At 43.2% G+C, this 9,298-nt stretch overlaps 4 protein-coding genes across 6 annotated transcripts; 2 read left to right on the top strand and 2 right to left on the bottom strand.

Moving 5' to 3' along the window:
• Positions 1–33: 33 nt before the first annotated feature.
• tsr3 (TSR3 ribosome maturation factor) lies at positions 34–2,243 on the bottom strand. The gene is made up of 6 exons (XM_061264498.1): positions 1,795–2,243; positions 1,454–1,667; positions 1,175–1,368; positions 926–1,093; positions 747–801; positions 34–582 (listed from the first exon to the last, which is right to left on the bottom strand). Exons 1-6 carry the CDS (start codon positions 1,913–1,915, stop codon positions 420–422), a joined length of 915 nt encoding a protein of 304 aa, XP_061120482.1. The 5' UTR covers positions 1,916–2,243; the 3' UTR covers positions 34–419.
• gnptg (N-acetylglucosamine-1-phosphate transferase subunit gamma) lies at positions 2,226–4,204 on the top strand. 2 transcript variants are annotated; one of them, XR_009710293.1, is made up of 11 exons: positions 2,226–2,385; positions 2,459–2,513; positions 2,598–2,665; positions 2,771–2,825; positions 2,905–2,988; positions 3,059–3,152; positions 3,229–3,343; positions 3,416–3,498; positions 3,561–3,681; positions 3,750–3,831; positions 3,907–3,965. XR_009710293.1 is itself a non-coding variant. In XM_061264499.1 (11 exons), exons 1-11 carry the CDS (start codon positions 2,337–2,339, stop codon positions 3,945–3,947), a joined length of 855 nt encoding a protein of 284 aa, XP_061120483.1. In that variant the 5' UTR covers positions 2,226–2,336; the 3' UTR covers positions 3,948–4,204. The 2 variants fall into 2 exon arrangements, 1 of the variants encoding a protein (XP_061120483.1); XM_061264499.1 differs by having other exon boundaries at positions 3,561–3,689; positions 3,907–4,204.
• LOC133142885 (uncharacterized protein C7orf50) lies at positions 4,135–9,272 on the bottom strand. 2 transcript variants are annotated; one of them, XM_061264501.1, is made up of 6 exons: positions 9,167–9,272; positions 8,837–8,968; positions 8,635–8,766; positions 4,719–4,888; positions 4,565–4,646; positions 4,135–4,494 (listed from the first exon to the last, which is right to left on the bottom strand). In XM_061264501.1, exons 2-6 carry the CDS (start codon positions 8,948–8,950, stop codon positions 4,315–4,317), a joined length of 678 nt encoding a protein of 225 aa, XP_061120485.1. In that variant the 5' UTR covers positions 8,951–8,968; positions 9,167–9,272; the 3' UTR covers positions 4,135–4,314. The 2 variants fall into 2 exon arrangements, with proteins under 2 accessions (XP_061120485.1, XP_061120486.1); XM_061264502.1 differs by lacking the exons at positions 8,635–8,766; positions 8,837–8,968; positions 9,167–9,272 and adding an exon at positions 5,921–6,892.
• On the top strand, positions 6,974–8,639 carry LOC133142881 (uncharacterized). Its single transcript, XM_061264497.1, has 2 exons — positions 6,974–7,210; positions 7,450–8,639. Exons 1-2 carry the CDS (start codon positions 7,208–7,210, stop codon positions 8,461–8,463), a joined length of 1,017 nt encoding a protein of 338 aa, XP_061120481.1. The 5' UTR covers positions 6,974–7,207; the 3' UTR covers positions 8,464–8,639.
• Positions 9,273–9,298: the final 26 nt, after the last annotated feature.

The following is a 9,298-nucleotide window of genomic DNA, read 5'->3' as shown; positions in this document are numbered from 1 at the left end:
TGCAGGCCACACAATATTGTTGAAACGTTCGGCTTTGTTCTATCATGGGTCACCAGATTTTAATCAATCAATATCATAACCAAAATTGACTTTACATGTCTATTTACATTATTTTGACTGTCATCCTCTAGAAAAAAGTAACAAGTATGTTTTGATGAGAAAGTACATCTATCTTGTTACAGATGGAGGGAGTAAAAGCAAAACATATTTCAAAAAATAAATACTGAAGTACAGATACTTTAAAAATTCATTTATCTGCAGCACAGTGTTTGTATTTTACTTTCCTGGACTGAAAAACAGGAAAGATGCTCTAAACAAGGTTTAAAAGAAAAAAACAAAGCCCAAATGTACCTTTTGTAAAGCATTTGAGGCTTTATATTGGGCCGCCAGTTCTTACAAGCATCAAATTCAAATACATTTTACTGTGATGATTTTGCTGTTGCTACTTCCTCTTCTTGCGAGACAATTTCTGAGTCATCGTTGTTTTTTCCATCTTCGTCTTCATCATCAACATCATCGTCGTCATCATCATCATCCTGTGATGTGTCAGTGCCCTCGCTAGAATCCTCCTCCTCAGCTTCCCTGAATTTAAATGATACAAAATACAATTGGAATAGAGCATAAAATGGTGACTGTATATATTGTCATATGCAATCATTTTAAAATTGGATTTGGACTCTAATGACGGCATTCATCAACACAAATATAATTAAAAGATGTCCTCCAATGAAATAGAAGACGCTCACCAGTGACGTCTGTTGAGATTCATACATTCTACTCCCGAGTTGACATCAAATGGATCTGTGAACAGAAAGTTGTGCTCTAACAATAACTTATGGCATCAAAAGAAGCTTTGTTGATAAATATGTCATTTTTATTGAGTTTAAAGTACTTTCACATAAATAAAGCCCCCCTCCCTTTTTACCAATTTCATCCTCCTCAGGTTTCGTGGTGAGAAAGTCCTTTTCTACAGCAAGCAGCTCTTGCTCTGTCTGGCAGGCGGCATAGCGCTTCAGCAGAACTTTATTGAGCTCCAGGAACACAGTGCCCCACTTGAATTTCTTCAACAAGAGCACAGCCAGTTCCTCAAAACCTGGCAACATTAAACACAGGACGTGCACATTTTGAGTCACTCCGAAGATGCGACACAACAGCTGTATGCGGTAAACCTTACCCACGATACAAAAAGTGGCAGCAAAAGCCTCAACACAAGACAATTTGCAAGGCTTCCCATAGTTAACCGGATTTGCCGCTACCAGGTAAGGTAGCAGGCGAGGATGACTTCCGACCATCTTATTAAATGGCGTCTCTTCCAGTTTGGCCCAAGAGCAATCAATCACTGCCAGTCCACTCTGGGCCACAATCTCCCTGTCAAATAAAAATGATGGATTAGACATTTGATTCAGTTGACATTTCAAAGCAAAATTATTGCAAAGTAAACCTTAGTACATACCTGTCAGCTGGTGTCACATACTTTGTACCCATGGGACTCAAAATGAGTCCGTTGAACCTCTGATTGAGGCGCAGGTTGCGTACAAAGCCCTTGCGGACCAACTTTCGGCCTGTGCAACGTTTGGGGTCGCAATGGCCCAGCTCCCACATGGCAAGAGGACAAGGTAGCTTCACTTGGGGACTTTCTGCTCCCTCCTCATCCCTGATTAGACTTGCTGTCAGAAAATCATAATAATCCAAGATTAGTTCTAATCTTAAATATGCATCAACAGCAACCAATAAAAAAAAAGTTTGAAACAAAAGAATGCAATGCCAACTTGGTAAAACGGTTTGTAATTTTACCTTCAACTGCACAGTGCATTTCTTCTGTAAAAGCCTCTAATGTTTTGCCCTTCATTTTGTGTCGTTTGTCTTTTCCCTTATTATCAGGGCGCACAAACTTGCCCTGTTTTTTACGTCCCATTTTGCACACCAAACGTATATTGTAACCTCGTCTAATATACTGTAAGCAGCTATTATTTATCTTTAAAAGTTAAGTCTGAACAGCCGACACATGCTTCCTGTTAGCCAAAAACCATTAGCATTTACGTAAACATTCGTAGCACGTAAACTTCAAGCCCCAAATGTCCGTTTTTGCAAGTAAGCAGAGTGTGTCAGTCTCAATAAAAAAAAATCTGATCTGCGCTTCCCTTTAAAATACCACAAACTGTAAAATATTGTATATAAATTGCTACGTGCGTCGAATGTTAACAGCGCGTGCGCAAAACGTGTTATTGTCACGTGACTACCTAACCCGGAAGCCCAACTGGATTTCCTCAGACGCGACAAAGATGTCAAAAAAAATATTTTAATCATTAAAATTAAAAACGTACAGCGTTTTTAGTATGACCCATCACTTAATATTTGCCTTTGCTGTGTGTCTGTGTTTTTTCGGTGAGTAATTGGCATGTGATTAATCGACAGATGAGCAGTGAATAACGTTTGTTTGACGTTTTTTTTTCAATAGCAACCCATGCAATCGGTGGAAAAATGAAGATTGTCGAGGCTCCAAATACATTTGGGTTTGTCAAATAAATAATTTCATTTTGTTTTTCCACTGCTCCGCACTCCATCATTTACCGGTGCTTTTGTATATTTCTCCTAAGGTTGAACAACAACATTCTGGCTCAGGGAAGCAGACTTCAAGCTAAAGCGCTTCCATCTCCAGTGTCCGGTAACGTTAATGTCATTTTATGACAACATTCATTCATTCCATCTTGGATATTAATAAAAGAAAGTCTCACCGTTTTATTGCTATTCAACATCTTCCCTCCATTAGGACCTTCACATCTGTTTCATTTGGCTGGAAGGTGTTTCAGTCTTACACAATCAGTGTAAGTTTTATTCCGAAACTAAGCCACAAACATTTTGTCGGATTATGTATGTACTTTTTTTTTCAAATCCTACTTTTAGGTATCGATACGAGTTCTGTCCATTTCACAACATCACCCAACATGAACAGTCATTCCGATGGAACGCTTACAATGGGATCCTGGGGTAAGACTTCTCCAGCTATTGGCCTGGCTTTTCAGCAGTGACCCAAAATTATTTCATGTTCTGCTTACAGGATCTGGCATGAGTGGGAGATAAGCAACAACACTTTTACAGGCATGTGGATGAGAGACGGAGACACTTGTGGCACCAAAAACCGTGAAGCAAAGGCGGGTGGACTCTCAAAGTACTCCCAAAAAAATCGGGATAATTTGTATCAAACGTAGCTTGTGTCCTTTTCTGCAGGTGCTTCTTGCCTGCAGCAGCCAAACCAAGCTCGCTCAAGTGTCAGAGCCAAGCACTTGCATTTACTCGCTAACTTTTGAGACACCACTTGTTTGCCACCCGCATTCTCTTTTAGGTAAGACCACAAGTTATGTCAATAAACTTGACTAGTTCTCTATAACTTATTAATTTGCATGCTGTTTTCAAGTGTACCCAACTCTGAATGAGGAGCTGCAAAAGGAATGGGATGAAGCGGAGCAGGCTCGCTATGAAGGTCTCGTCACAGAGCAAGTAAATAAAAAAATATCAGGTCATTAATTGCACAGCACCAAGCTGAATGCCATCTCTTGCAGGGTTACAACAATCTGATAAGGGATGTTTTTGAAGTTGCCGGCCTCCTGAGGGGTCAAAAAGTGAACCAGAAGCTGCCCGAGGTTGTAGCTCAAGAAGAAGCACACAACTCTTTACAGAAATGTAATGAGGTATGGAGATGTACTTTGTTCAATATTGTTCAACATGTTTAACAAGAGCGGCCTTGGCAGGACTTCCAAAGACAGCGAGAAGAGATTACGAGACTGCGAGCCCTGCTCACTCATCACAATATCGCTTGGGATGCAAAGCCAGGTTCAACTCTCACTCGCTGAAAAATCACCTTTTTGTTGGCTAAATGGATATTTAATTTTTCGCTTTATGTCGCAGATGTCAGCCTTTATGCAGTCGCCGATGAGGACGCGGGATAAGAAAGTGGATTTTTGTTCCTGCCATCCACAAAAAAGAGATTTCAATTTCCGAGATACGCTGAACTGATCTGGGAGACTGAATTTTTTTTAAATGGGAGCTGTGAAAGATATTTCCCAACATGTCATGAATTTTTTAAATAGTATGAATTTCGAGAGGCTTGAATTGATGAAGAAATATTGTCCAAAATATGCTTGGAATAACAAATATTTAATATTTGTCAAATTGATTTTTGTAAATAAAATTTTGAAACAAAACACGTGTTTTGCCACAAAGGAGAACAATTATTTTTGTTCCCATGGATAACGTGGATTAACGAGTACGAACAAGGTAACCAACGATGCTGTCTGATGTTCAAGCCTGGAACGCTCAGGAAAGCATCTGGATAACGTCTCTGGCTCTGTGCGCCCTCTTCTGGACATTTGCATCCTCGGGCGCCTCCCCCGATTCCTGGACCAGGACCAGGGCCTTCTGAACGGTGGTGTCTCTCGACCCCCCGCGGAGCCCCTCCATGTACTGCAGCAGCAATGAGAACTTCTCATCTTCAATCTGGTGGCAAATTGTCACAATATCAAGAGAAAACATCTTCCGCTAACAACCCAGGCTAAATTTAGCTCACCTGTTCAGAATCAAACATGTTTTGCAGTAACCACGTCTGGCGTTTCTTCTGAAACCTCCAAGCTTCACGATTGTGAGCCCAGCTGAAAAGACCGTTGTTACTCAAGACCAACATTAAGCTAGTAGCACAGCAGTTTGAACTTCAGGTGACTTACCTGGTGAGGTAATCCAAAGCCTGCTGGGACGCGGTGGGCCCTGACTCTTCGCTTTTAACTGGGATGATCCCCTCTGCTTTCAACTTCTTCTTCATGATCTTTTTCATCTTCCTCTCCAAAATCCGCCGCTCCTCCGGGCTCAAGTCCTCCTCCTTGGCTGGGTCTGAAATCTATCGCACCAAAACAAAAGGAGAGCAAATTTAGTGTAATTATATTGACTACCGTTTTTTTCCATGTATAATGCGCCCCCATGTATAATACGCACCCTAAAAATGGCATGTCAATGCTGGAAAAAAGCCTGTACCCATGTATAACACGCACCCAATTTATTTATTTTTTTTAAGTCCCAATGATTGTCACCCACGCATCTGGGTGTGGTGAAATTTGTCCTCTGCATTTGACCCATCCCCATGTGATTTTGATCCATCCCCTGGGTGAGAGGGGAGCAGTGAGCAGCAGAGGCGCCGCGCTCGGGAATCATTTGGTGATCTAACCCCCCAATTCCAACCCTTAATACTGAGTGCCAAGCAGGGAGGCAATGGGTCCCATTTTTATAGTCTTTGGTATGGTCTTAACTAGGCTGGATGTATTTTTTTTGTTGCCGTTAATTTCTCTGACTGCCCGTAAAGGCACCACCGCGATCACTTAGGTTCAAATGAAAAGTGCGGACATGTGAAAAAGGCGGCTCTGTATGGGAGAGAAGTTGAAGAGGAATAAAAACACCCTTGGAAACCAAAACTTGCCCCTCGTCGTGACTCGGAGCCGCAACAAATGTTTCGGATTTGTGTAGGGTACATTGCGACAGCAAACGAGCAGGTGATCGAGCAAGCGTCTGATACGAGAGCATTGCATTCGTATGGAGCGTGTTTGAAGTGAACAGCAGAGACGAAAGGAACAAGGCAAAGTGTTGTGAAATAAAATATTACCTGTATTACGCATTTTGTTATTTGCCGATTGTATTAAACTATCACATTCATTGTCAGTCAAGAAGAGGACTATTTGCATCGGATCCATAGTGCGCATGCGCAATGATACTGCCTCCGTATGAAGTCCAGTCCGCGATGGAGATTAAAAACCAAAATATATTTGACAATAACACAGGTTTCTGTTCCTGTCTTTGGTAACGTAACCCTGTCTTTTTGTTCCACGTCTTTGTCGGTCAGTCCTGTTGTTGGTTTTGTTAGAGAGTTATGTTAGTTTACCAAGTCTGTGTTTTGAGTTCCTCCAATGAACCCTGGTCCAAGCTGCACTTGGTCGCCCTGCTCCTTTCCACACTCCATCTGTGACAAGATTTTCTTCAAAAATTGTTTTACCATGATTTTGTTACAAAAAAAAATAAAAACAATAAAAAAATTGTACCCATGTATAATGCGCACCCCAGATTTTAGGACAATAAATTAGTTACATTTTGCACATTATACATGGAAAAAAACGGTATTCGCATCGGATCCATAGTGCGCATGCGCAGTGATACTGCCTCCGTATGACGTCCAGTCCGCGATGGGAATTAGAAAACAAACAATATTTGACAATAACACAGGTTTCTGTTCCTGTCTTTGGTAATGTCAGCATGTCTTTTTGTTCCACGTCTTTGTCGGTCAGTCCTGTTGTTGGTTTTGTTAGAGAGTTATGTTAGTTTACCAAGTCTGTGTTTTGAGTTCCTCCAATGAACCCTGGTCCAAGCTGCACTTGGTCGCCCTGCTCCTTTCCACACTCCATCCGTGACAAGATTTTCTTCAAAAATTGTTGTACCATGATTTTCTTACAAAAAAAAAAAAAAAAAAATTAAAAAGCTTTTTTTTTTTTTTTTTAAATTGTACCCATGTATATAATGCGCACCCCAGATTTTAGGACAATAAATTAGTTAAATTGTGCGCATTATACATGGAAAAAACGGTATTTTTCATTTTAGGTCAAAAGAAGCAAATCATTTTAAGCGGGATATACAGTTGATATTTAAAGTCTACACACCCCTATTCAAAATGACAATGTGTCAGTCATCTGATTAAAACCAAGATCATGCTGATATTCTGTTGCCAGCGTTGCAACTCTGCAAAGTGCAATGTGTCAAACCACACAGATGCTTAAAAACAACCAAAAAAAGGCTTCCTGTTGCATTGCAGGTTTAAAAAGTGTAGCAGTGAATACTCAGAAAAAAAAAACCCACCACAGCCATTTCCAAAAACAAAATTCAACTCTCAGGGGAGGTGGAACAAGGGAGCCAGTATGCTCTACCATTTAACGGTTCTCAGTCTGCAAGGTGAAGGAGGAGAGAAAAAAAAAAGGAGGGGCGGAAAATGTTCTGATCACATGTCCACGAAGTCACTCTGAAAGTATACTGGCGGGATGTAACAATCTTTCTGTCTCAAGGAGCATCGTCGTCGTTTTGGGGTACGACTCAAACGGCAGCCGACCGGGCCGGGAGATACGAACGGGATCACGAGACGAGGGAGTGACGACAACAACCAACCGCTCAAAAAAAAAAAAAAATGGTAAGTAGAAACATATGTTGCAGAGGTTTCCTCCGCAGACGGCAAACGTTCTCACATGGCTGTACTCGGGCCTAAGGGTAAAAAGACGAGACATCTAAGGTCACCTCCTTCGAGAGATTCTATCCGATTGTCTCGTAACTAAAAAAAAAGCAGAGCTTTAATTAAACGCTATTGCTCTGTGTAGTTTTTCCAAAATGTGTCTTGTTGTAAAATATGTGATGGATGCACTTTTTTTCCAGTCAAATGAGAGCAGCACCCAAACACTCGACAACAGCTCGGCATCGCTTGTCAACGCCTCGACGCCCACCGACGTGCTGGAGCTGATCGCGGCCGCCGACCTCGTGTCCTCAGCAAACCACGCGTACTCCTTGCTGGCTGCCACCGCCTTGCTCGCCGGCTGCTTCTTGCTCTACGTCTTGGTGCACACCTATAGGGCGCGGCGCCGCCTGGCCGAGCTTCTGTGGGCCTTCTGCGGCCTTCAACTGCTGCTCCTTCTCTTCTCCTTCTACAATGTGGCACACCGACCTCACAGCCTGAAGACGGCGGCGATAGGCTGCGCCGCGCTTTCTTTCGTCGTCCATGTCGCGTCGCTCAGCGGCCTGCTGGTCTTGGCGCTGATGGCTTACATCCTGGCCCATGACCCTCCGTCCAACTCTATTATAAAGAGGCCTGGCGTCTGCGTGCTGCTGGTGCTCGTGATAGCGACTTTGGTTTCTCTTCTTCTGGCCGGCACCCGAGGTCCGAGGGACGGTCTTCTCCGGGAGACGGAGTGTTTTATAGATCCGATGGACGCTGGAGTTTCGTACGCCGTGGCAAAGCTGTGCCTGGCTTTTCTGATCCCTTATGTTCTCCAACTGGCACTTGTGATATGCGGCTGCGTGCTGCAACGCAAATCACACCGTAGGTTTCTCTCGGGTTCCGACGAGGGTCCGGCGTTCCTGGCGGTGAGCGCCACGCTGCTGTTCTGTCACCTCCTGTACATGACGGCGCTGGTGAGGGCGGCGCGGCTGCAGGGCGAGGTGAGCCCCCGGGAGAGGGCGTTGCTGAGCGTGGCCGAGCTGGTCTTCTTCGCGGGGAGCGGCGCCAGCCTGGTGCTCGTGCCGTTCACACACCGGCCCAGTCGAGAGAGTCTTCGCGCAATGTTCAGGCGGATGGCCGACTGCTGCCCGCGTGCGGCGCGCGCTCAGCCAAACAGGAACATCATCACGCCGCATGTCGAGATCACAGACACCCTGCAGGACATTGAGTCGTAGCGCTCCCAAACGCAATGACTCAAATTTTTCAAAAGCACAAAATGTTTGTAGGAGACTGCTCTCTATTTTTTCCTCAAATGCCTCTTTGGATTGGTCAATCTTATACAATGGAGTCAAAACAAATATGATGGTCACACAGACAGATAAATATATATATTAAACGTGTCAAACCTGAATTTGCGCTGTCGTCTCTGTTTGCTCTGTTATTTGCGTCTTCTTTTGCTTCTTTTTGTTCTTCTTTACTTTGGTCTTTGGTTCTAACTCCACCGGAAGGTTGATGTCTGGAGTTTGAATCGGAGCCTCCTGGATAATAAACAAAAACAGCCTGTAGGTGCTTTCAAAGAAGAACGGATGTAATTATTGTTCCACTAACCTCAAATTTCACCCTCTTCTTGCATTTTATGGTTTGCTCCACACAAACCTCATCAACACTTGAAGGCAACTTTTTCCTCTTTGGGGCCTTTTGTTCTGATTTGGTTTTAGTCATGATGACACAATTTAAGTCCTGGAAAAAACACAACCAGTACTTGTCAACAATACTAAGGAAAACATTATGTTTGATGTCTCTTCTGATTTTATGCTTACTGACAACAATTTAATGGTAAGTTTTTGAGTCGTGATTGAACACCTTAAAGGAAAATGCATTACGATGGAATGAAGGAAATATCTGTTGAGATATTCTGATAAAATGTTATATACTTACGCAGCTGAGAGAAGCGCACGCTGGCGAGGATCAGCATGCGGCACAACCAGGATGTGACGTCAACATGCAACACGAATGAATGAAATTACAGGCGCGTCATTGGTCGGCATCTGTGAGGCGTTCAAATGCTGC

The sequence above is a fragment of the Syngnathus typhle genome, linkage group LG18 (assembly GCF_033458585.1).
Source record: "Syngnathus typhle isolate RoL2023-S1 ecotype Sweden linkage group LG18, RoL_Styp_1.0, whole genome shotgun sequence".
Classification (NCBI taxonomy): domain Eukaryota; kingdom Metazoa; phylum Chordata; class Actinopteri; order Syngnathiformes; family Syngnathidae; genus Syngnathus; species Syngnathus typhle.
Note: the sequence above shows the minus strand (reverse complement) of the source record. Positions and strands in the feature narration are given on the sequence as shown.

Coding starts and splice junctions, on each gene's coding strand:
- gnptg (XM_061264499.1), top strand. CDS start 2,337: ATGACCCATCACTTAATATTTGCCTTTGCTGTGTGTCTGTGTTTTTTC. Junction 2,514..2,597: donor GAGGCTCCAAATACATTTGG/GTTTGTCAAATA, acceptor ATTTCTCCTAAG/GTTGAACAACAACATTCTGG. Junction 3,153..3,228: donor CCAAAAACCGTGAAGCAAAG/GCGGGTGGACTC, acceptor CCTTTTCTGCAG/GTGCTTCTTGCCTGCAGCAG.
- tsr3 (XM_061264498.1), bottom strand. CDS start 1,915: ATGGGACGTAAAAAACAGGGCAAGTTTGTGCGCCCTGATAATAAGGGA. Junction 1,668..1,794: donor AATGCACTGTGCAGTTGAAG/GTAAAATTACAA, acceptor ATTTTCTGACAG/CAAGTCTAATCAGGGATGAG. Junction 1,369..1,453: donor TATGTGACACCAGCTGACAG/GTATGTACTAAG, acceptor TTTATTTGACAG/GGAGATTGTGGCCCAGAGTG.
- LOC133142885 (XM_061264501.1), bottom strand. CDS start 8,950: ATGACTAAAACCAAATCAGAACAAAAGGCCCCAAAGAGGAAAAAGTTG. Junction 4,889..8,634: donor AGACGACAGCGCAAATTCAG/GTTTGACACGTT, acceptor TTGGTGCGATAG/ATTTCAGACCCAGCCAAGGA. Junction 4,647..4,718: donor GCTTTGGATTACCTCACCAG/GTAAGTCACCTG, acceptor CGGTCTTTTCAG/CTGGGCTCACAATCGTGAAG.